This window comes from Callionymus lyra, chromosome 1 (assembly GCF_982586985.1).
Source record: "Callionymus lyra chromosome 1, fCalLyr1.hap1.1, whole genome shotgun sequence".
NCBI lineage: Eukaryota > Metazoa > Chordata > Actinopteri > Syngnathiformes > Callionymidae > Callionymus > Callionymus lyra.
In genome coordinates this window covers 40,773,638-40,796,504 of record NC_141818.1, presented here as the reverse complement: position 1 = coordinate 40,796,504, position 22,867 = coordinate 40,773,638, and the positions used below count along the sequence as shown (strand labels likewise).

The 22,867-nt window shown below is 40.9% G+C and overlaps 2 protein-coding genes across 4 annotated transcripts; one reads left to right on the top strand and one right to left on the bottom strand.

Moving 5' to 3' along the window:
• Positions 1-1,516: 1,516 nt before the first annotated feature.
• Positions 1,517-10,657, bottom strand: smarca5 (SNF2 related chromatin remodeling ATPase 5). Of its 2 annotated transcripts, none has more exons than XM_087807734.1 (23): positions 10,435-10,657; positions 9,332-9,445; positions 9,075-9,241; positions 8,059-8,159; positions 7,869-7,969; positions 7,592-7,771; positions 7,071-7,226; positions 6,838-6,969; positions 6,698-6,766; positions 5,632-5,741; positions 5,323-5,549; positions 5,124-5,245; positions 4,903-5,055; positions 4,692-4,824; positions 4,458-4,606; positions 4,149-4,379; positions 3,956-4,069; positions 3,753-3,875; positions 3,537-3,669; positions 2,783-2,901; positions 2,496-2,708; positions 1,885-1,998; positions 1,517-1,691 (listed from the first exon to the last, which is right to left on the bottom strand). In XM_087807734.1, the coding sequence occupies exons 1-23, from the start codon at positions 10,516-10,518 to the stop codon at positions 1,626-1,628; spliced, it is 3,111 nt and encodes a 1,036-aa protein (XP_087663860.1). In that variant the 5' UTR covers positions 10,519-10,657; the 3' UTR covers positions 1,517-1,625. The 2 variants fall into 2 exon arrangements, with proteins under 2 accessions (XP_087663860.1, XP_087663869.1); XM_087807743.1 differs by lacking the exon at positions 10,435-10,657 and adding an exon at positions 9,716-9,736.
• Positions 10,088-21,953, top strand: usp38 (ubiquitin specific peptidase 38). Of its 2 annotated transcripts, none has more exons than XM_087807715.1 (11): positions 10,088-10,210; positions 12,657-13,347; positions 14,253-14,388; positions 14,478-14,607; positions 15,021-15,122; positions 16,591-16,749; positions 16,830-17,023; positions 17,102-17,195; positions 17,966-18,072; positions 18,260-19,547; positions 20,571-21,953. In XM_087807715.1, exons 1-11 carry the CDS (start codon positions 10,148-10,150, stop codon positions 20,733-20,735), a joined length of 3,129 nt encoding a protein of 1,042 aa, XP_087663841.1. In that variant the 5' UTR covers positions 10,088-10,147; the 3' UTR covers positions 20,736-21,953. The 2 variants fall into 2 exon arrangements, with proteins under 2 accessions (XP_087663841.1, XP_087663849.1); XM_087807723.1 differs by lacking the exon at positions 10,088-10,210 and adding an exon at positions 11,348-11,472 and having other exon boundaries at positions 20,571-21,952.
• The last annotated feature ends 914 nt before the right edge of the window (positions 21,954-22,867 follow it).

The window sequence follows — 22,867 nt, the reverse complement described above, 5'->3', positions numbered from 1 at the left end:
GAAACACTTTGGAAGACTTCGATAGTCTCGTTCACCGCTGTGCCTTCAATTCTCAACTTGTAGCACTGAAAACGGCCAAACTTAACACCATAGACACGAGTGATGTATCGATGAAGCATCGTGAAGCATTGTTCTTATTTTCAGAGACCACAAGACGGCGCTCTTTGCGATAAAAATGCTGGCTTTAATAAGCCATATACTGTGTGTTGAAAAGGCTTCCCTGCTTCATGAAGCTTCATCGACACATCAGAAGTAGACAACCCCGTGTCTCTGCTGCAGGTCCACAAACACATCTCTGATGCTGGGAAAATAACCTGCGTCTATGGTTGTAAAATATTACTTCCTATCCAATATTTGATCATGAAAAGTCGATTTGAGGAATACTTTTATAGTTTACCTTTTTTTTTTTTATAACTCATTCTGTTTTGTGTCCTAAAAAAATGTATGAATGTTATTTGAAGATGACCTTAATGAATGAGGAATTACATGCAAGAGAAAAGGGAATGTAAATTTCAATTTTCAGATTATTTTTGTTTTGGTAAGGATGGAAAAACGTGAAGTCATTCAATGTGTGGCTGAAAATAAGGTGTTTTTTTTTCCCCTGGGTAAACTTGAAATTGGATTGACGTCTCTTGTATGTCAATCCATATAAACGGGCGAAAATATCAATTTTCAGCCACACATTGATGACTGGTGTGGTGTAAAAAATGTGCGAATCCTACATGTTTTTGTGAATCTGTTTTATTTAAAAGAAAGGGGGGGCAGTTGGTAGTTATTTTAGTAACTGAAAAGCAGAGTGAAATAAATAACATTTTTCGATACGGATTCTACTTTTTGTCTCTCATGCTACAGTGAATGTTTGCATCTAAAATGCTGGTTTGCTTAAATTCTATTTAAGACCGAGTAAGACCTATTTAAGTCTGGTACCGCTTAAGGAATACGTTAACTTGACATTTAAATGCCAATTAAGGCATGTTTTTAGATTGAATACCTTATAATAGTGATGGTCTGATGAAGCTTCATGAAAGTGTCATTATTTCCACTAGATGGCAGTCTGCAATATTTCCCTTTGTTTTGAACAACTGTTCTAATTTAACATCATTTTTTAAACTGATGGCGCCACCTACTGACCTCAAACAACAAGACACTGTTTCACGAGGCTTCACAAGTGCATCACTACCTTTTAAGACTTACGGATCCGAGTGTTACTCAGTTCTACCTCAGCAGCAAAATAGTAATTATAAACTACGTTAAGCAGTTGAAAAGTTCCAACCATGTTAGAAATAAATATCAAGTGAGTTCTGCAAACATTACACTCGACTTTCTCTTTAAAAAACAGGGGAAACTTTTATTTATGTTCAGACAAACATAACTTCTAGACATAGAATTGTTTCATCAAAAGTTGTTAAAACCAATGGAATGTCTTACAATGAAAAGGCATAAATACTTAAATTTCAATTAAACACTAGTAAAAAAAACAAAAAAAAAACTGAAAGAAAACACTAATACGACCACGTCTGTCCTGGAGGGGTTTTATACAAAGAGCATCAGAGCCAGCACGGAGACCATGGGTTCTAAAATGCTAACGCTAAGCTGCTGGCTAGTGTCGGTTCTGCAGAAAATCTTCACAACTTGAGCTTCTTCCGGCGCCCGCGACCATCTGGGGTTCCCTCTGACTTCCGCTTCTGGGCCTGAAGCAGGGGAGAAAAAAAAAGAAAGGGTTGTCAGGGCCAAGCATTCAAACGTTCATGAGGACTTATTCCAGGAGAGATGGGCCGATAAACCTCCACTGAAGCCATGATGCCACTAGATGGCACTCTTTCAAAATCTTTGGCTACTATAACAATGAAACCCATTAGAGCGAAAACATTGCAGTTTACTTACAGAGCCGCCAGTTTTTGGTCCCCTCTTCTTCTTCTCAGCCTTTTCTCGCTCCTCCAGCTCCATGTTCTCTCTTTCGATCAACGTGATCAGAGTGTTGCAGCGCCTTTGAAGCTCCTGCACAAAAAACAAACATTTTTTCAAGAGCAGTTCTTTAATTGACTTGATTTCAGGCCGTCTTTAACTAAACTATTTCATTTAGCAGCAGGATTTAGGATTATGATGAAGCTTTAGTTGGGGTCATTAACTTGAAAACTGTAGTCTAAGCTTTACCACATCATAGCGGACGTCTAAGGAGTAAGATTACTGCCACCGTTTTGAGAGAAAAGTCTCACACGCTGCGGTTTGAAGCCTTTTAAACATCATTTGAACATTGTTACCATGGGAGTGAACGCAGTTGTCAGAACACTTAATAAAGTTCGACTTTATCTGACTGTTTTGTTGACATTCCCTTTAGCACAGCTAGTGGACGCATAACGCAACCCCAGTCAAACGTTTTACTGCATCTGTATTCTATGCGCCTTATAATCAGGTGCGCCCCATTTATGAAAACTGTTCTAAAATAGGCCATTCACTGAAGGTGCGCCAAATAGTGCGGAAAATACGGTACTCACCATAGCTGTCCTGGATTTGAGGAACCAGTCAAATCGGAACTGTGGGGAGTTGCGGATGCACTGACGCAGCTCGTCGTACACGCTCTCCTTGTCAAAGCCGAGCTTGTGGAGCATGCAGATGAGGAAACGATCCTCCTCCTCAGTGTAGTTCTTGCCCTTGTTGGTACCGTAGGAGATGCGCAGCTGGTGGAAAGGAGCCTTGTAGCGCCCGATCTAAAGCAACGAACGAGCGACTCAGCCAAGGAAGAACTAATGACAGGACGTCTTGAAGAAACCGCGTGTTGTACCTTTGAGTCCAGCGCCTTCTTGATGCTGATCCTCCTCTGGATTCTGGCCTCGCCTCTTTCAATCTGAGCCATGATCTTCTCGATGTCTTGCAGCTCATTGCAGCGCTCCCAGAACACGGCTGGAGAGACAAGGCATTAACAAAAAGTCTTACGCATTGTTTGACAGCCGAGCACACTTCACTTCACACACAAAACAAATTTTAATTGTGAAGCATTTATAGACTCTAAAGGCAAATTAAACGTGGTGCGGATCCATAGTATACTACACAGTGTCGCTGAGTAATACTTTTTTTGCGGCGCAGCTCCATAGGTGCCAAACATTTTGATAGATTTCTGAGAAACGTGAACCGAATAAATAAGGCTCACTTTAAATTTTTGAGAGAAATTCAAGCATTTTAAGTGCGATTTATAATCCGAAAACTATAGTACCAAATACAAGCTTAAAAAGTGATGGTTCACCAATCATTCAAACTCATGTAGATTAAGGGTTTGGATTGTTTTACAGACGAGCAGTATGAAGGTATTAAGATGTTTTTGGACGAAGTCGAAGACAACTGAGCTCCAGTTGCTACAATAAAATGAACAAACATTTTTGTCTATAACTCTAAAAGGAACAGATTGCTCTGAAAATAATCACAACCCATAGTCGAATAGAAAATGAGTGAAAAGTTTCAATTTCAGGTGAATAATCACTTTAAATCATGGCTTTGTGTGTGATTTTAAGAACAGTTTCAAACTAAAACGGTGAGGTTACCTGAATACTCCATCACTTCTTCTGGGGTCTTCCCTTCCACCTCTCTTGCAATGTTCTCGATGTCATCTCTTCCCCACTTCTCGTTGGCTTTGATGAACTGGTTGAAGTCCCGTTTGTTCCAAATAGTGAAGCCCTGATTTTAAAATGAAAGGTTAACGGATGGAGACACAATAAAATAAACTTTGTTGTGAGCTGTTCAAAGTCATAAATGCACACCTGTTGAAGAAGGTTCTCCTTCTCCTCCAGCTCCTCCTCACTCAGCGCTTCTGCCTCGTCGATTTTGGCCTGTTCCTCCTTCTGCACCTGGGCCGAGTTCGGCATTTCTGGATTACGAGGCACCTGAGAAGCCCAGCTTGTTATGAGGAGTTCCTGTTCCTGAGGAGTTTTAAATCTTCCTTTAAAAAAATAAGATATTATACCTTATAGCCGATCGTTTTTCGGTAAAACAGAATTTCCTTCTCGAGCAGCTCAAAAAGCCGCGGAGGGAAGAACTGAAAGTCTTGAACGTTTGGCTGCTTCGGAGGACGAGGAGCCTGAAAGTTTGAAGCACAAGGATGAGATTCATGACGGCTGATGGAGGACGCATGATGCTGACGTGTGTGCGACGCTGACCTTCGGAGCCTTTGGTTCGCTAACTCGAAGAGCTTCTCTGAAATACGCATCCACGGCGTAATTTGCTTTCCTTTCTCTCTTGGGTGGCTCGATCCAGTTGGTGATGACCTTCTTCTTCTCTCTGTAGTCTTCTCCCTCAAATGTGTAGACGCTGCTGTTCTCCGTGTCCATGGTGAAGTTCCTCAGAGAGCTCTCGCCCAAGTTAGACAGCTTCTCCTTCGTCTCTTTGGTCTACGGGTGGACATACACTTTATAAACCTCACCACCTGTGTAGAGAAACATCTCTCCACAATCTTCAAATGACTCAACCTTGCGTTCTCCTCTCTCCAGGATTGCGTCAATGTCATCATCCGTGATCTCGCTTTCTTTGGAGGCAAAGACATGGGTGGCGCCGTGACGGATGATGGACAACATCTCATCTTTCCCCAACTTGTTTGCGCTTGGGTCCACGAGGCGTCCTGTAGAAGCCGGCATTTCACTCGTTTAGGGACTTAAAACAACATACTCAGGCAAAAAAGAAACAAACAAAAAGTTAAAGTAGACCTTGTTGGATAACAATGGAGTCCAGACGCAGCTTCATTTCAGCTCGTTCCACAATCCTCTCCTCCACCGTGTTTTCAGTGATGAAGCGAAAGACTCTGACCTGCTTCTGTTGTCCGATCCTGTGAGCTCGATCCTGATGGAGGTCATTTCATTTAGGTTTATTGCAGCCAAAATAAAACCCTCTATGACATCATATGCATACTCCACTTACCATGGCCTGAAGGTCGACTTGAGGGTTCCAGTCGGAGTCGTACAGGATGACCACGTCGGCCGTGGCTAGATTGATACCCAGACCACCAGCTCGGGTGCTCAACATGAAGAGGAACTTGCTGCTGTTGGGCTCATTGTATGCATTGATGGAAATCTAAAGTGTAGAAACAAATATTCCATCAAACTTAACCCGTCTGAGTGATATAATTACAAACAATATACCTGTCTCTCCTCGTGTGGAGTTTGACCATCCAGGCGACAATAGCCATAGTTCCTCCACATGCAGTAGTCCTCCAAGATGTCCAGCACCCTGGTCATCTGACTGAAGATGAGGACGCGAGATCCTGCAGACAAGAAAAGGTTTGAATCCATCTCTGCACCGACAATTGTGTAGGCCCGATTCACGTCATTGGTCCCATACCTTGTTCCTTCACTTTGGGCAACAGCTTGTCAAGAACCACCATCTTGCCACTGTTGACCGCGAGGTGGAGGTCGGTGGTGTACGGGGGGCCGGGCTCTGCTCCATCAAACAGGTACGGGTGGTTGCAACATTTCCTCAGCTGCATGAGGACGTTGAGCAGGCGCATTTTGTCCATTTTCCCGGCCGAGTTGAGAATGTCTATGTCCTTCATTAGAATCTTCGTGTACCTGATGACGGACAAACAATGAGGACCACGTCTCCTGTTGTCGATTTTGTCAAACCCTAAAAAAAAAAAAAAAAAATACTCACCATTCACGCTGCATTTTACTCAGACCCACATACATCTTGATCTCTTTTTTCGGAAGAAGAGTTTTCTCTACATCAGCTTTGATACGACGCAGCAGGAAAGGACGCAACACCTAAGAGAGAAAGACAAACCGTCACCGTTACTTAAATTAACTGAATCATGACTGGGGTGCATCATAACAAAATGTTTTGTACTGGATCATTCTTAAACTGCACCGTATTAATAAAATGTATACATGTCCTCCTTTGGATCTCAAATCACATTTTATTTTAATTGTCCTTTTTTTATGGTTTATATTTCCATAGAGCTGGAGGTAGCAGAGATGAAGATGTTGAGGTTCTCTTCTTGTTTTGTAGATAAGGTCAGAGAGGCTAGAATATATGGTTTGGTCATGTACAGAGGAGGGATAGTGAGTATATTGGTAGAAGGATGCTGGGGTTGGAACTGCCAGAGCAGTACCAAAGAGAAGGTTTATGGACGTAGTAAAAGAGGATATGAAGTTGGTTTGTGTGTGTGAGAGAGGGGGATTCAGAGAACAGGCTCAGTGGAGGAGGTTGATTCGCTGTAACAACTCCTGAAGGGAGAAGCCGAAAGGATGAGAAGATTTCGATAGATTTATATAGATTTATTTTTATATTGACATTTAACATTCGCAATGAAACTCCTGCAGCGAAAGGAAAAATGGAATCATAGCAATGAGGATACAGTCAATTCCATCCGCTTTAAAAACTAATGTTTGGACATATTTTGGTTTAAAAAAAAAAAGAAAGTAGTTACGACTTCATCAAGAGCCACGTGGTCTGTAAATTCTGAAACACCAGAGTAAAGCACTCGACAATACTACAAGTATATCCTTGTTACTATAGTATCACAATATATTGTTTGGTGGGCCCGTATCATTATATGCATTGCCACATTCCAATACACACTCCTATTCATGACAATTTTAGAGACAAACTAAATGAAGAAAAAGTTTGGGTTGGGAAACCCTTTGTATAGTACTTTCTTACTGTAATTGAGTAAGCATACAAATATTAACTGGAATATGGTTGAGATTCCTTTACTTACGGTATGAAGACGTTCCACCAATTTCGTATCCCCTAAGCAGTTGTTTGTGTCAAACCAGGAGTCAAAGTCCTAAAAAAAAGGGGGGAAAATAAGTTGGAGCCATTTACATAATTTTGTCTTCTTGAAAAACACATTCTCACCTCTGCAGAGTTGAAGACGTCAGGTAGAAGGAAGTTAAGGAGAGCCCAAAGTTCGTGGAGGTTGTTCTGCAGGGGCGTTCCAGTCAGCAGGAGGCGGTTTGTCGTCTTAAATTCTCTGACGATTTCAGACAACTGTGGGAGCAGCGACAGGAACGTTTGCAAGCGGTGCAGAAATAGTCAATAAAACATCACAATATTCGCGTTCGAAAGCGGAAACATTTCGCTGCTCTGACCTTGGACTTCTCGTTCTTGATCCTGTGGGCTTCGTCAATCACCAGGTAGCGCCAGTTGAATTTCTTGAACACCGCCTTTTCGATGATGAGCATCTCATAGGATGTGACGCATACGTCCCACTCTCCCGGCAGGAGCACATCTCTGATCAGTGCGGTCTGAAATATAAAGTGGATTTTTTTAACATCTGAATTATGGATTATCAACTGTGAAAATGTGGCTCTGAGATAGAATATTACTAATATTTAATTAAATGACAAAAGTAAGAATCATTTAATGTGTCCCTGCAAATATACTGTGTAAAGTCTGCAGATATCAAGTTCAAAATACCAGGGAATATCTAGTAAAATACATAAATAGAAGTATATTTGGGACCAAAAAAAGAGAAAAAAAAACCCCATAAATTTAAGTGCGTCAATAAAAATAAGAAAAAAAAACAACTTCAGAATTTTTTTTAATAAACCTTCATAAATTAAGCTTACTAAACAATATAACTTGCTCTCAGCTACATTCATGAACTCACCCTCTGATCTCTGTCTCCGATCAGACAGACGGCACGAAGAGAAGGCACCCAGCGCTTGAACTCATTCATCCAGTTGTAAAGGGTGGACTTTGGCACCAGAACCATGTGCGGACCTGGGATGCTTCTGTAGTGTTTCATGTAACCCAGCAAGGAAATGGTCTGGAGGGTCTTTCCTAAACCCTAAAATAAAACAAAAAAAACATTTGGGTTGAGCTTTATAAGTATTATTTCATGAAGTAAACGTTAATTTTTCGTTTCCAGCGTGACGCTGACTGACCATTTCATCAGCGAGAATTCCGTTGATTCCATTTTCATAGAGCGAGATGAGCCAATTCAGTCCACGGACTTGATAATCCCTCATTTTTCCCGATTTGACATCTTTAAAAAAAAATAACGGGTTAGTGGGTCACTTCACCTCAACACAAATCAGATTTGCATTTCAATCCGTCTTGGAAATAAATACTTACAAGATGGAGAATCATCAAAACGAGTGCAGACGGTAGTCGTTTTTGTGCTCTCGCTCAAAAGCTCTTCATCTTCCTCCTGCTCGGTCCGACGATGCCGATTGCTACCAGACAGGTAAAGGCAAAATTAGTCTTCAGTTATATTTACGTCATCTAATGGATGCCAAATAGTGAGACCACACTTGGATGGTCATCAGTCATCTCCACAGTATCTCAAGAGTATTTTCAAAATGAGTAAGTAATTAACCAGCTGTTAATTACTTATACACACTCAATACAGAACATACATTTGTAGGAGATGATGATGAATGAAGTTGTGATGTAGTGCAAAGTAAACAAGTAATTTATATTTGTAGAGCGCTTTTCCAGACCAGGGTCACAAGGTGCTTAAACAATCAAATATATACTTAAAGGGTCAAGACAACACTGAGACAAACACAGGAGTCCCAGAAAATCAGGGAAAAGCCTGCACGAATAAAAATGTCTTGAGATGTTTCTTGAAGGAGTCAGTAGATCATCAAACACAGAGGGAGAGGAAGATCGTTCCAAAGCTTAGGAGCAACAGCCTGGAAGGATTTATCTCCTCTGGTGAACCTGAACCGTGTGCTAGGTACCATCAGTAGATTCTGATCCACAGGAAGTACAAGCCAAACATCATGTAAACTGCATGTATAGTTTGAAAAATAGAATTTTACTTTTTTTTCAAATGCTTATTTAAAATCCATCATCTTCCCTCTTGAATCAATCATGTACCCAAAAGAGAAATTCCAATCGTGTCCTTCAATATTTTACATGTACAAAGGCAACAGTAAATGTAGAGATGCGAACATAAGTTAGGTAGAACTTTATTGATTTATTGAAATCGTTTTGTTTGCATACGTTTAACTTTTAAGCAACACGAGATTGGCTTGGATGAATAAAAGGTCAACATAATTACAAATACACATTAAGCTAAGTACAATTCCTGAAATCAAAACAATAGAGAATTAAATCAATAATGATAATAGAAAATGACTCACTCTCCTGCCGATAGCAGGTTCTGCTTCTCATCCTTCTTGATGCGGGGACGCCCGGGCTTCATCTTAAGAGGAGAGGTCGGGGTCTTTTGAGCGGCCGGTTGGATGAAATGAGCGAACAACTCGGTTTGCTTCAACAGGTACTCGAATCTGTTGGTCCGGTCGGTTTGCTTTAAAAAAAAAAACGCACAAAGACAGCGACTCACTAAGCAGCTCTTAAGACTCCAACTATAACTTGTCATGAACGGTTATTTATTTACCACTTTCTCTTCATAACCTGCAAAGATCCCTTTACCCGACGGGGATCCCTCCTGAGCATCAGCCCCGGTTTCCGAGGAGGACTCTTTCCCAGCATCGGACGACTCAGACTTCTCCTAAATACAAAGAATAAAAAGTAAGTAAGTCATTTTTATTTATACAGCGCATTTCCAGACAAGGGTCACAAAGCACTTAAACCAATCAAACAATCAATAAAGTATACACTTCAAAATAAAACCGATAACACAACAGGAGTTCCGGAAAAGCCTGAACAAATAAAAACGTCTTAAGATGTTTCTTGAAAGAGTCAGTAGACTCCATCGAGCTTCAAAAAGATTTGAATTGTTGGAAGGAGGGTTGCATTTCTAAGTTACATGTCTCATTACCGTCATTTTATCTGTATTAAGCATCGTTTTTGGAGAACAATATTTGTTTTTATTGATCTTCAGTTGGTGTGACACACATTTATGATCCCTATTAAAAAAGTTTGGGGATAATATTTCATCGGAAGTATTTGATTCGATGCGAGATCATCCAGAGTTGAAGTTAGCTCGTCTGCTCCAGCAGAGCAAGAACAAGAACCTAAACAAAGAACCTCCCGCTGTTGCTGCTTTGTGACGCAGCGACAGATTGAAGACGCATCAAACCCGTCGGACATGACTAGAGCCGTTCAAGCAGCCCCGGGCGGAGCCATCAAGAGGGCGAGGGTGAATAAAAGGAGTGAGTGTGGCTGGGGTTACCGCGCCGGAAGCCGCTACTCCACGCATATGTAACATGCGTTATTTACCATGACAAACATACATTGACGTAGAGGTTTCATGAGGCTCGGAAGTGGAGTCAGTTGCGGGGATGAGTCGGTGGAAAACGAGGAAATACAAAATGTAGGTGCGCTTGTGAAACACACCGGCCTCGCTCACACGTTAGCGGGTGAATGAAGCTAGCTAACGAGCTAGCTAGCTTAGCTAGCTCCCAAGAAGAACAAAGTGGAAGTTAAAACTTGACGATTATTTAGGATTCACTCCGTCGGGGAAGAACAACTTTATTATATATTGTTGAATTATATATTGTTTAGTTTATTATATTATTTTAAAAAACCCCGTCTCACCTCAGCTCCTGGGGCTTCTTCAAGTTCCGCCGGAGCTTCCCGCGGCTCCGCGCTGCTGCTCGGGCTGTCGGACATCTTTTCCATTCGTTACGAAATCCTGGGGGGTTTCGATGTCCCGCAAAATATCCTGAAGCCGCCGCCGACGAAAGTTTTCCCGCTATAGTGCTACTGTTGTGGTGGTTGTTGACCCGAAGAAGACACCGGTTGGCGCTATTACCCGCGTTCTCACACAGCGTGTCTCGTCCGGCCGGAGAGATCGCGAGAGTTGGGAAGTGATGCGTTCAAGGACTTTCGGAAAACACGTGTGTTTGGATTGGTCGCTGTTCTCATAAATACACTAATAAACAAATAAATGACAAACTAATAAACCCAATCGCATTATTTACAAACTAAAAATAAATCGCTTGGTGTCGCTACCAGTAATAATAACTAATTCTTTAGAAGTCGTGATTACATTTATGGCTATTTTTATTATTATCGCTTTTTTATTTAGTGTAATATCATTATTATATTCTGTAATGCCACCAATACAATTTCCGGTGTCGTAAAAGTTGTCCGATTCTGATAATATTAATACATTCGTTTACTACTAAAAGTTTAAGATGGTAGTTAAACACATATCAGGTAAAATACCCATGATTGTTAATCGGTTTTAGGTATTAACATTTTTATCGCTTTTTGCATATTGAACGAATAATGGTCGATTTTTTTAAACCTTTTTTTTTTGCCAAGAAAAAAACGCGTTAATATGTCAGTTAAATAAATTGAGAAAAAATTATATCAAACATATTATTTGTTTATTTTTTGCAACGTGATCTTTTGACTTATTTTCTTTTTAGCGACAAAACAAATGAAAAACAAAACAGGCGCTGTGAAGACGTCTCAATTAGGACCCGGTGAATGACCTGTGCTCGGGCGGTTGATCAGCTGATCCAGAATGGTTCGAAGAATCAAAATATTGAGTCGGTTTTAGCTAGAAAACAATAAAACGACAGCCGGGGATCCACAGACAGGGGCTCGTTGACATGCCAGTTGTGGGTAAGAATGACTTCGACACCGAGACTCGTTCGTTCGCCGCTTCTACTTGTTTTTATTTTTTGCTAAGTCAGTGTAGCCCGGAGCTAACGACGGGCCCGTGTCACGGCTTTGTCTGTTGTTTTCTGGTAAACGCGCACAAAAACGTGCCATGAAGACAACAACAATATTTCTCGAGAGCTTCCGTCACCGTGCGATTTTTGTAGCCGTCGGTTATTGACCAGGGAGCGGTTAGCCGAGGTGCTAATCGCCGCTGTAATGAAGGCTTGCGTTAGCATGTTTGTAAACATCCGTGTGTAGTTGAACGATACGGTTCTTTAAGTCAAAGTACACGAGCAAGACCCACGTGTTTGTGTGTGAGACGGAATCACACTGTGTGTTATTTCTTATTCAAATTGAAAACAGTATTGATTTCAACTGTCATTTCAGTCCATAAATGGCTTAGGAAAATGATGTCACAACACGATCTGGAGCTCGTTATCCACGCGTTTGTATCTTCTCGCTTAGACTATTGTAACAGTTTATTTTCGTGTCTTAAATAGAAGGAGCTGTCTCGCCTGCAGTTAATACACAACTCTGAGCCCCTCTAGTAGAAGAACTCACATTTCCCCGATCCTTAAAACTCTTCACTGGCTGCTAGTTTCTTTCAGGATCAACTTTAAAATGGGTTCTTACTTTTAGATCTATTCATGGTCAGGCTCCTCCTTACATCAGTGATCTGATCCAGACTTACACCCCAGCTCGGGCTCTGAGGTCCGTGGATCAGAATCTACTGATGGTTCCTGAACACGGTTCAGGACCAGAGGAGAGAAATCCTTCCAGGCTGTTGCTCCTTAGCTTTGGAACGATCTTCCTCTCTCTCTGTGTTTGATGATCTACTGACTCCTTCAAGAATCATCTTAAGACATTCTTATTTGTTCAGGCTTTTCCCTGGTTTTGTGGGACTACTGTGTTTCTCTTACGTCTATTGATCTTTTAAAGTATATTTTAACTGTTTATTGTTTTTGATTGTGGTCGCTCTGTGACCATGGTCTAGAAAGGCTCTTTACAAATAACCTTTACTTACTTACTTTACTGACTTACTTATAACAGGGCAGATGTATTGATTCCCCTTAAGTCTGTCAACTTTTGAAAGTACATGTTTTGTTTTGTTTTGTTTCATAAATAATTCCGTATTTCTTCCACAGTTTGTCACAATGGACAAGATTTTGGAGGGACTCATCAGCTCCAGCCACACGGTCCCGGTGAAGAGGGCCATTGTAAAGAAGGTGGTTGAAGCGGCAGAAAAAGCCGTCTCCGAGGAGCAATGCCAGGCCTTGTTCACCCTCACCACTCGCCTCATCCTCACCGGCGAAGATGCTTTTCAGAAACAGGTCGGCCTCCAAGTTCTGGAAGCGTACGCACGATACCACCGGCCAGACTTTGAACTTTATTTTAATAAAGACCTCGTCGTAAGTCTGCTGCAGCAGGGCTACGGTACGCTGGACCGTAAAAACCCAGTAATCATCGATTATATTCACTGCTGCCTGCGGTTGCTCATCAGCTGCCCCTCCGTGTTGGAGACCTTCAGCTCCATTCAAGTGGAGGTGCTACGGTTGGTGTGCGAGCGACCTGATCCGGCCTTCTGCGCCCGGCTCAGCACCATGCTCTCAGACTTTTTGCAGTGCATCCCTCGGGATAAGTCTGGCGTTTTGTTCTGCCAGCAGCTCGTGAGGACCATCAGTAACTTTCACTGCTTTGCCAGCCAAGAACAAGAACTCAGAGAGTATGTCAGTCAAGTGACTAAAGTCAGCACCTTGCTGCAGAACATCTGGAAAGCAGAGCCGGCTACACTGCTCCCTTCTTTGCAAGAGGTTTTTGCAATCATCTCTTCCACAGGTAAGAAAGCAAACAGTTCCCCGACGGGGATGATTTAATAAACCAAATATAATTATCTCAGGGCTAGTTAATGTGTATTTGCCCTCAAGACTCTTCTCCTTATAGTTTAAATGTACTTACAAGACATGCAACCACAATTTGAGAGACTTCGTTCAACCCCTACAAATAATGATATGAACTTAGGTTTGTTATTATACAATTACAGTTGTGACTTTCTATAAAAAATACATTTTAAGCTTGCATGTTGTAAAATAGTTTAGTTAGTAATGTCAATCAAAATGTATTACCTTAACAGAATAAACCGTTAACTAACCACAGCTCTGTTTTACACACAAATAGACATTTCCTCACAGTATGTCCACATAACTTCACGTTAAATTACATTTTGTTGTGCATTTACACCGCTGAAAATTACAGGGATTAGGTTAAATATTTCATAGTAAAGAAGAAGAACATTTGAATTATTTAAGGTATTTGGATCTACTTCATTGTATGGAAAACTTGCATTACAGTGAAATTTCAATGATAATAAAGCGAAAAGTCATTTTAACCTGAAGCCCCGAAAACAAATGTGTTTGTGGTATCCCTTGTGTTGTCTCTGGGTCAACAACCTCCTTGGCTTCCATAAATACATATGCAGTGGTGGAGGTCGTTCACCTTGACCCAGAGACGACCCAAGGGATACCACAAATACATTTGTTTTCTGGCTTTCAGGTCACCTTGACCCTGAGATAACATAAAATAAGGGTTAAGTAAAGTCAATTTAAAATTAGGGATCAAATAAATTCTGAATTTGTCTTTATCCCCTTCTTTATTGAGTTAGTATTGGAGAAGGATTGGCTGGAATGCCTCAAAGTCATTGTATTTTACTGAATGAACCAACATGTTGTATATGATTTGTTCAGATCCCTCTTTCGATCCATCCATTGCCTTGGCCAGCCTGGTGCAGCACATTCCCTCTCAGATGATCACGGTCCTGATCAAGAGTCTCACCACAGACCAGAATGTGAAGGATACAAGCATGACCAAGGCACTCTGCAGGTTAAAGGACATGCTTCCTTTTTTTTCCCCCTTATACATGTTTTTTTTTTTCCGTTTATTTGACACTGCAAAATGCGCTCCCTCTTTAGGATGATCGATTGGCTTTCCTGGCCTTTAGCCCAACACGTTGACCGCTGGGTCATCGCTTTGCTGAAGGGTTTGGCTGCTGTTCAAAAGTTTACAATCCTCATCGATGTCACGCTGCTAAAAATTGAAATGGTAAGTGGTGGATAATTTCCATGTTTAATATTATTTGTTGATAGACTTAACACTACGGGTGTAAGAAAATATCGATATAACGATATATCTCAATACTTTTATTCCCAATATTATAAATATCGATATTCAATAGCACTGTATGGATATTAAAAAAACGAGTTGATGTTTGGACTCATTTTGGCTTTAAAACAAAGTTTAAAAGTTAAATTAAACACTTATGTACTGGATATTGCATGTTGTTCCAGGTTGTTTAAGACTATTAATGCACTTCATTGTACTTGCACAATTTATTACTATTATTATTAGTATTCTCAGCCCACTAAAAATTCACAAAAAAAGAGTTTTAAATAAATATTGTAAACACATCCATCATTAATTTTCAGTAAAATAAAGTTGCTTTTGTTTCTTTACAGGTGTTTACCCGCCTGTGGTACCCAATCGTGCGACAGGGAGCACTAGCAGTGCTCTCTCACATGCTTCTAAGTTTCCAGCATTCTCCGGAAGCGTTCCACTTGGTCAGTATTTCACATCGCATTTTTGTGTTGAAGTTCTTCTGAGGATTGTAGTTTGTCCGTGTCGACACAATGCATCTTAGGTTTGCCTCGATTAAATAAATATAGCAACATGATCGGTGTGTTGTCAGCAGATTCAGACTTTGAATTTAAATGTTTTAAGGTGAAGGCAAGTTTTGCCTTAAAGCACCTGGCATATCTGATCCAGCCTTACACCCCAGCTCGGGCTCTGAGGTCTGTGGATCAGAATCTACTTATGGTTCCACGCACACGGCTCAGGACCAGAGGAGAGAAATCTTTTCAGGCTGTTGCTCCTAAGCTTTGGAACGATCTTTCTCTCTCTTTGCGCTTGATGGAGTCTACTGACTCCTTTAAGAAACATCTTAAGAAGTTTCTATTTGTTCAGGCTTTTCCTTGATTTTCTGGAACTCCTGCGTTGTTCTCAGTATTATCTTGATCTTTAAGTATGTACTTTTTTAAGTATTGTTTTGATTGTTTAAGCGCTTTGTGACCCTGGTCTCGAAAAGCGCTATATAAATAAATATTACTTACTTACTTACTTACTTACATACATACATGTTTAAGTAATGAGAATTACAAGAACATGATAATAAATGACAGGATTATATGTAAAAGTTAAATGAATAATGAGATTTAAGAAACTGGTGAGTTTCGAGGGCAAACGAACCACTAAATACTATTAGCACTGCATTTAAACAGTTAAATAAAATGACCTTAAAAAGTTGTGACCAAAATTCACCGGACACCTTTACCTCCTTCGAGACGCTCATGTAAAGAATGTATCACTCGGAACTGCTCGGATGTTTCCGTCGTCAATTTACATTCGACACAAGCTTCCAAAATGGCTGCGACGTGTTGTTTACCTTTTACCGTTAGATATTGAACAGTTAAAAATGTTAAAAATGAGGACGATTTTTATTATGTTTACTCGGGAAAACAATTACGCTACCAGTATTTATTAACAAATTAAAAGCCAAGGGCAGTCACGGCAAGTTGTTGCTGTTAAAACTGGTACATTTTCATGGCATTATGGCAAGTGTGAAGGACGGTGACGGAAAGTGCTGTGGTTGCCGCAGTGAAATTTGAACCCTGAAGATTAATGTTCTTCGTATGAGCAAAGTAGTTAATAATATAGAAATTGTTGCTAAATTGTTTTTTTATTTAGAAAAATCTTGCTGGATTTATACAATTGCCCAACAGTAATGTTCTATTTGTGTAGTTAAACTGTGAAGTCAATTTGGGAAAAAAAGGATATATTAAAGCAACATGTAAGATTGAAATAGTGTCTGGTTCCGGTTTAACTACACAACTTGTCATGTGTCAAAATAAGAGAGATACTTAATAAAAATAGCTTTTTCTTACGCAGAAATTGAATATACTATACATTTTGTACTTAAGTCTCTGTCCGTCTGATCATCCTTTTTTTCATCCACCTTCTTCTGTTCCACAGGTTGTTCCTCATGTGGTGACTCTTGTCCACTCTCTGAGAAAAGATGGGCTCCCCACCAGCCCGGCTTTCTTACTGCAGTTCACTGAACTCATTCACTGCATGATGTACCAGTACTCGGGTTTCCCAGACTTGTACGACAACATACTAGAAGCTATCAAGGTAAACGTACCAGATGTATGACTGTTTTTATTATCAATAGGCTGTAGTTTTTTTTTACACTTTTTCTTTTGTCTCGCCAGGATCTTCCTAAACCTGAGGAAGACAAGATAAAGTTAGTATTAAATCAAAGTGCCTGGACTTCTCAGTCTAACTCTTTCGTCCCCGGTGTCCTGAAGCAAGCTGGGAAGTCAGAGACTGGGAAGACTGGGCTTGTCAACCTGGGAAACACCTGCTTTATGAACAGCATCATACAGATCCTCTTCATGGCCACAGAGTTAGTCATCTGTACATTTAACAACTTCTTTAGGATTTTTTTTTTTTTTTCATTTTCTAACTTGACTTTCTCTTTCAGTTTTCGCCGCCAAGTTCTATCGCTGGATCTGAACGGCTCCAACACACTAATGAAAAAGCTCCAGCTGCTGTTTGCCTTTCTTGCACACACTCAGGTTTGGATAGTTTTGCATTTCAATGATGTTTATAGGTGTGTATTCGCAAGAATCTAACGATATATACAATATATTGTGATACTGTAGGAAAGATATTTGTAGTACTCAACTCTAGTGTTGCAGAATTACAGACCACATGACTCTTGAGGAAGCCGTAACTGCTTTCATTTGTTTTGAAACCTAAATATGTCCAAACACTGTTATCCTAGAGATCCGCTATATTGCGGAATGTTGTTTCTTATTTTAAAATTGCATATAGATCCGCTAAAACATTTGGTTTAAGAGCCATTCTCATGCCACACTTTACATTTCTTAGCATATGTTTACCAATTTAATAATATATATATATTTTTTTTCATGATAATGAATGTTGGTCCTTTTTTTGTAAATCCAGCCAATCACTGAAAACACAACGCATCGACCAATAAGAAGCAACCATGATCTTACAGCATCACTACTCTTACAGATAAAGTGATTTAACTTGTACCATGTGTATGATTTTCACCTTGTTGTCAACCTAGAAGGTATTATTACTTCCACAGTATTAGCAATAGTTTGCTAATAAAATGAATGGTTTTAGTATTTAAAATTCGTCAGCTCGTCACCCACCGGGGCTCAAAAATTGATTCGAAAGCCAATAAAGTGCTATTGAATATTCATACGCTGCGATGTATTGGTTTATTTTTTCACAATCATGGATGTTTATGCCGTTCTTTGTGTTAATTTACAAGTTTATTTTGTGTTCTGTTATTTCACACTGTGTCCAACAGAGGGCGGCATATGCTCCTAAAAGCTTTCTGGAATCTTCTCGGCCCTCCTGGTTCAATGCCGGATCGCAGCAGGACTGCTCAGAATACCTCCGCTTTCTGCTCGACAGGTATGAAGTCACCTCGTACGAAAGCTTGTGAAGTTATTTTTCATTGATGCCCATTGTCCTTAGTTCTCCTGTGGTCTCCTGGTGGATGGATAGAAACTTTATAATGTAGTTTTATTTGTTTTCTTCATGTTTTATCGATTTTTGGTCGAGAACAGTTACTACAAAGTGTTTTGTTCTTGATCCGAAGGTTGCACGAAGAAGAACAAACCCTTCAGATTCTGGGAACGTCCAAGCCTAACTCGGATGCAAACGGCGACGCGGCGATCCATCAAGCTCCCGTAGAGGAAACCGAAGAGTCGTCCTCGGCGCTCGAGCCGCAGAGCGACAGCAAGACTCTGATCGAAAGGACGTTCGGTGGGAAACTCGTCACCGGGATCTGCTGCACTCAATGCAACAGCGTTTCGGAAAAAGAGGAGCCGTTCACAGACCTCTCTCTCGCCTTCTGCCCGACCACCACCGCCCTTCACGCCGACCGGCCTTCCGAGGATTCCAAGGCGAGATGCCAGGGGTCGGTCAACGGCGGAAGCGAAATACTCGAGCCCGGGACATCGAAAGCTCCGACCAGCAATGTTCAGTCCGTGCTGCCGCCGACAGACGAGCCTCCGCTCTCGGTCCCCGACCTCGTGAACTATTTCCTCGCTCCGGAGATCCTGGACGAGGAGAACGCCTACTTCTGCGACAAGTGTAGCTCCCTCCAGCGGGCGGAGAAGACTATAAAGGTGGTGTCGGCACCCGAGTACCTGATTCTCACGTTGCTGCGGTTCTCCTACGACGCCAAATGTCACGTCCGGAGGAAGATCCTGGACAACATCACCATCCCGACGTCGATGAGACTCCCCGTCCACGACCCCACGCCGCCTTCCCGCTGCTCCTCGCCCGACTCCCCGCCGCTGCAGGTGGACTCCCCGGAGGGCGGCGAGAACCTGGCCAAGAAGCTGAAGCCGTCTCAGAAGGAGGAAGACGAGAGGATCGACGGGGTGGAGCAGATGAACCACGTGGGCTCGTCGGTGCTCTCCGTGCCGTACGTCCTCAGCTCGGTGGTCATGCACTCGGGCTTGTCGTCCGAGAGCGGCCACTACTACTCTTACGGTCACAACGTCAACGGAGCCGACGGAAGCCAACACCCGGTCAGCTACTTTGCCCGAGAGGAGGACTCCGGGAACGGTCCCGCCGAGTGCTCGGCTCTTTCCATCTCCAGCCCGCAGGATTCCCGTCAAATCTGTGGGCAGGAGGCGAAGGACTGGCTTTTGTTCAACGACAGCCGAGTGTCGTTCACTTCCTTCCAGTCCGTGCAGGACATCACCAACCGCTTTCCCAAAGACACGGCGTACGTTCTCATGTACCGTAAACAGGAGCCGCCGGGCCGAGCCGCGAGCGAAGCCTCGTCCGGCGACGGAACGAGACCCGCCGTCGAGCCTCCGTTACAGAAAGAATTACTTGACGCTATAATCAAAGACAACAAGCTGTATTTGCAGGTAAGCAGTCGGTTGTGAAGCTGGTTTATTACATCGATCGCCCGATTATAATCATATGATGGATCCATGTCAATATTTGCCAGACAAGTCATCGTTTTGTGGCTTCAGCAACCAGTCGACTCTACGATGCGTCTCAGGTGATGTTCAAGAGAAGCTGTACGCTAAAATAAACCGTTGATGCTTAAGAAGCGAACTCTGTTTTCGACTTGTTTTCAGTTTAAAATGACGGAGTTTGACGACCTTAGAGCTTATGGTTACAACCATGTTAGGAACCGGCATTCAAGGAAATTTGTCTTCTCAAAATCTTGGCAGTTTTTTGGAGAGTAGAAGTGACCTCTCGTATAAATAAACCCAATCGTGGTTCATTGAACTCATCGTTAATTCTTGGTATCTTCAACGAAGTTGATTCTCCATGTAATTATGGCTTTAAAAAATAAATCTTTGTGGTTTAAAAGTTCACCACTTCTTTTACGACTCTACTGGCACTTTTATAACCTATTGGTATCTTTTATTTAAATCTCATTTTCCCTTTACACTTAACGTAAGTTACATCCATGATCTTTGCAACGTTGACATGCGATGAAACTCATCTGGCTTTTGTTGCTTCGTAATTTTTACCGGATATAATTGAGTTCTTCATAAGAAAAAACTCTCTCCAACCCACTGCTGTTTAATAGTTCAGTAGTCACGCAGAGACGATCGCAAAAGTCTCCGGGCGCCTCGACAAAACGAAGTTGCAACAGTAAAAAAAATAACAGCCAGGTGAAGAAAAATACGATGGGTTGCAGATTAAAGTTACAAGTTGTACAGGGTATATTGGGATTAGCAGTTAGATATTTAATTGTATAGGGTTGAGTCAAATGTGATGACTCATTGAAACATTTTGACATCTTCACGCTTCCTACATTTCTCCCCTGTAGAGGGAGCTATTGTGATAAATCGCCACAATGCTGGCTCCGGATCGATGTTCATGGTGGACCACGTTTAAAAAAAACAACCAAACGTTTGTCTTCTGTGTTGCAGGAACAGGAGCTGAACGCTCGCAGCCAGGCTCTCCAGGCTACATCCTCCTGTTCATTTAGGCCAAACGGTTCGGATGACAATAATCCACCGGGGAGCTGCGGCCCATCGGGGGGAGGTGGCGGCGGAGGGGGGGGCTTCAACTCCATGAGTCGACTGGTTTTCTAATCGGAGAAAAAAAACAAAAAAAAACAAAAAAAACACCCTGGTTAAAAACCAGGATGACACACAAACGACTATGAAAGGTTTTTTTTTTTTTAAACCCTTGTTGCATTTTTCCTGTTTCATCTTCATGTTACTTAAGCCAACTCTGATCATTTGTGTGCATGTGTCTTCTTATTTCTTTAGAAATATGCTTCAGAGTAAAGTGCAGACGTGTTGGTTTTTGAAAAAGTATTACTCAAATCATTTTATTAATTAAAATAAGTAAAGAACAGCTTTTTAGGCAGGTTGACCTGATTTAAATCAACTATGAATTCTGGATTGATTAGTTATTATTATGAGCTTATTTATATACTTAACTCCACGTATAAGATTCATATTAAAAGATTGTAATTCATGCAATTCTTCCCATCACTGAACAAAACTTGTTACTGTGTTTTCAGAGTGCATTTTTTCCTTTTCAGACGATTTCATTTTGCAGTGTCATTTACTTTTTAACGTTGCTTCCAACAAGTGGCATTATCTTTTTTTGGGTTGTTTCGGCTACTCTTGACTACAGTCGAAGGAAAATGGGTCAATCTTTTTTTGTCTGCCTTTTTCAGAGCATCGACTGGAAATGGAATTTTCATCCGAGGCACTTTTTTGGTGTTAAAATGTGCCTTTGCTGTTTTGTGTGGATGTTTTTTGTATCAATTGTGTTTACTCCGACCTTTTATTTGGTGCATTCTTCACTTTGTTGGTACTACAGGGCTCGTTTTTTTCTGACAATGAGCTATCGTACTAGCAACCAAAGTCACCCTCCGTGTGCTCCACAGTCTTGCATCATCGTTTTAAATTAACCAGCTATTGTAAATACTTGATATTTAAAGCTTCTCATTTAAGAGTGAAGCGGCGTGTGAATGCTGCGAACCTGGAAATGCTCCTGGAAAGTCAACTTTTTAATGTGATTTTCAATAAATACTTTTGAGCTATTCTGTGGTTTTGTTGTCATTTCCCCTTTGTGTTTTTTTTTTGTTGAAAAAGATTGAAATAGGAAGTGAAAATAATTACTTTTTCTAATGAAACAGCAGAAAAACAAGTGCACGTGACCAGTGATGTAGCAATAGCTGAGGCGGGATTTGTGAAACCTTTTTTTATTGTTGTTTAATTTGGCTTTAATTTGATTTTTTTTTTGCCTTAGTCACACTTTCAAGATGCTTCCTGGATGTCTCACACGGGAGGTGATCTAGGCCTGTACTTTACCTACCTGGGAGGATACCTTGGGGCAGACCCAGGACACAACAGTTTAACTTTTTAAAAAAATGTTTGCCTCAAAGCCATAGCCCGAGCAAAGTCCTTGTTTTGATGTGGGGGTCTGTTTAGGGTGGGGTTTGTATGTCCATCCTCCTCAGGGCGCAACAGTTTATCCATCGAAAAACTGAATAGTTCATTGAAATAGTCCAGATGTCAGTCAACATACGCTGCCTGACAAAGTGTCTGAAGTTTTACGTATAACATGTTCCATGTAATATTCAAACAACATTTTTTTCCCCAATTATAATGTTTTTAAATATAAGATATCAGTATATATGATCTAAGTTTAATCTTAACTCTTATGCATGTTTGTAATGAATCATTTTCCTATTTTAAAATCGACATTTATTTGGTAGTATTTTATTATAGCAGGGGTTGAAAGGACCCCCAAAGGTCACATTCCCAGGACGGTGGGGGTGGTTTTACCATCACAATAGCATTCCTCCTGGATTCACATGGCATAACCATTAGAAACACATTTTTATCAGCTTTGAACAAAAAAAATCGTATTTAAAAAAGGTTAATTGAATTGATGTGGATTTAAAAATAAATAAACGTTTCATTGCCATTTGTAATTGATACGTACGCTTTTAAACTACTACTATTACAAATACCGACGGCGCCTACCGGTAACTTCCTTTTTTTATTTTCAAAATAAAGTAAAAAACAAAGCTTAATAAATAAATTATCCGGTGTATTTTGGATAATTAGTACTTAAAAAAAAATGAAGCAAAAGAAGCATATTTATTAAAAAATAAAAGGTAAACTGTATTATAAATAAGTGAATACAATTGGCCGCAAAAACAACTCAATTGTATAACAAAATGAGGAGGGTATTTTGTTTT

Excerpts from the sequence above, each read along its gene's own strand:
- usp38 (XM_087807715.1), top strand. The coding sequence starts at position 10,148 with ATGAGGCTCGGAAGTGGAGTCAGTTGCGGGGATGAGTCGGTGGAAAAC. Across the intron at positions 10,211-12,656 it reads AAAACGAGGAAATACAAAAT|TTTGTCACAATGGACAAGAT; the intron begins GTAGGTGCGCTT and ends TTTCTTCCACAG. Across the intron at positions 16,750-16,829 it reads ACATACTAGAAGCTATCAAG|GATCTTCCTAAACCTGAGGA; the intron begins GTAAACGTACCA and ends TTGTCTCGCCAG.
- smarca5 (XM_087807734.1), bottom strand. The coding sequence starts at position 10,518 with ATGGAAAAGATGTCCGACAGCCCGAGCAGCAGCGCGGAGCCGCGGGAA. Across the intron at positions 7,772-7,868 it reads GAATTCTCGCTGATGAAATG|GGTTTAGGAAAGACCCTCCA; the intron begins GTCAGTCAGCGT and ends GTTTTATTTTAG. Across the intron at positions 3,876-3,955 it reads GAAAAACGATCGGCTATAAG|GTGCCTCGTAATCCAGAAAT; the intron begins GTATAATATCTT and ends TGGGCTTCTCAG.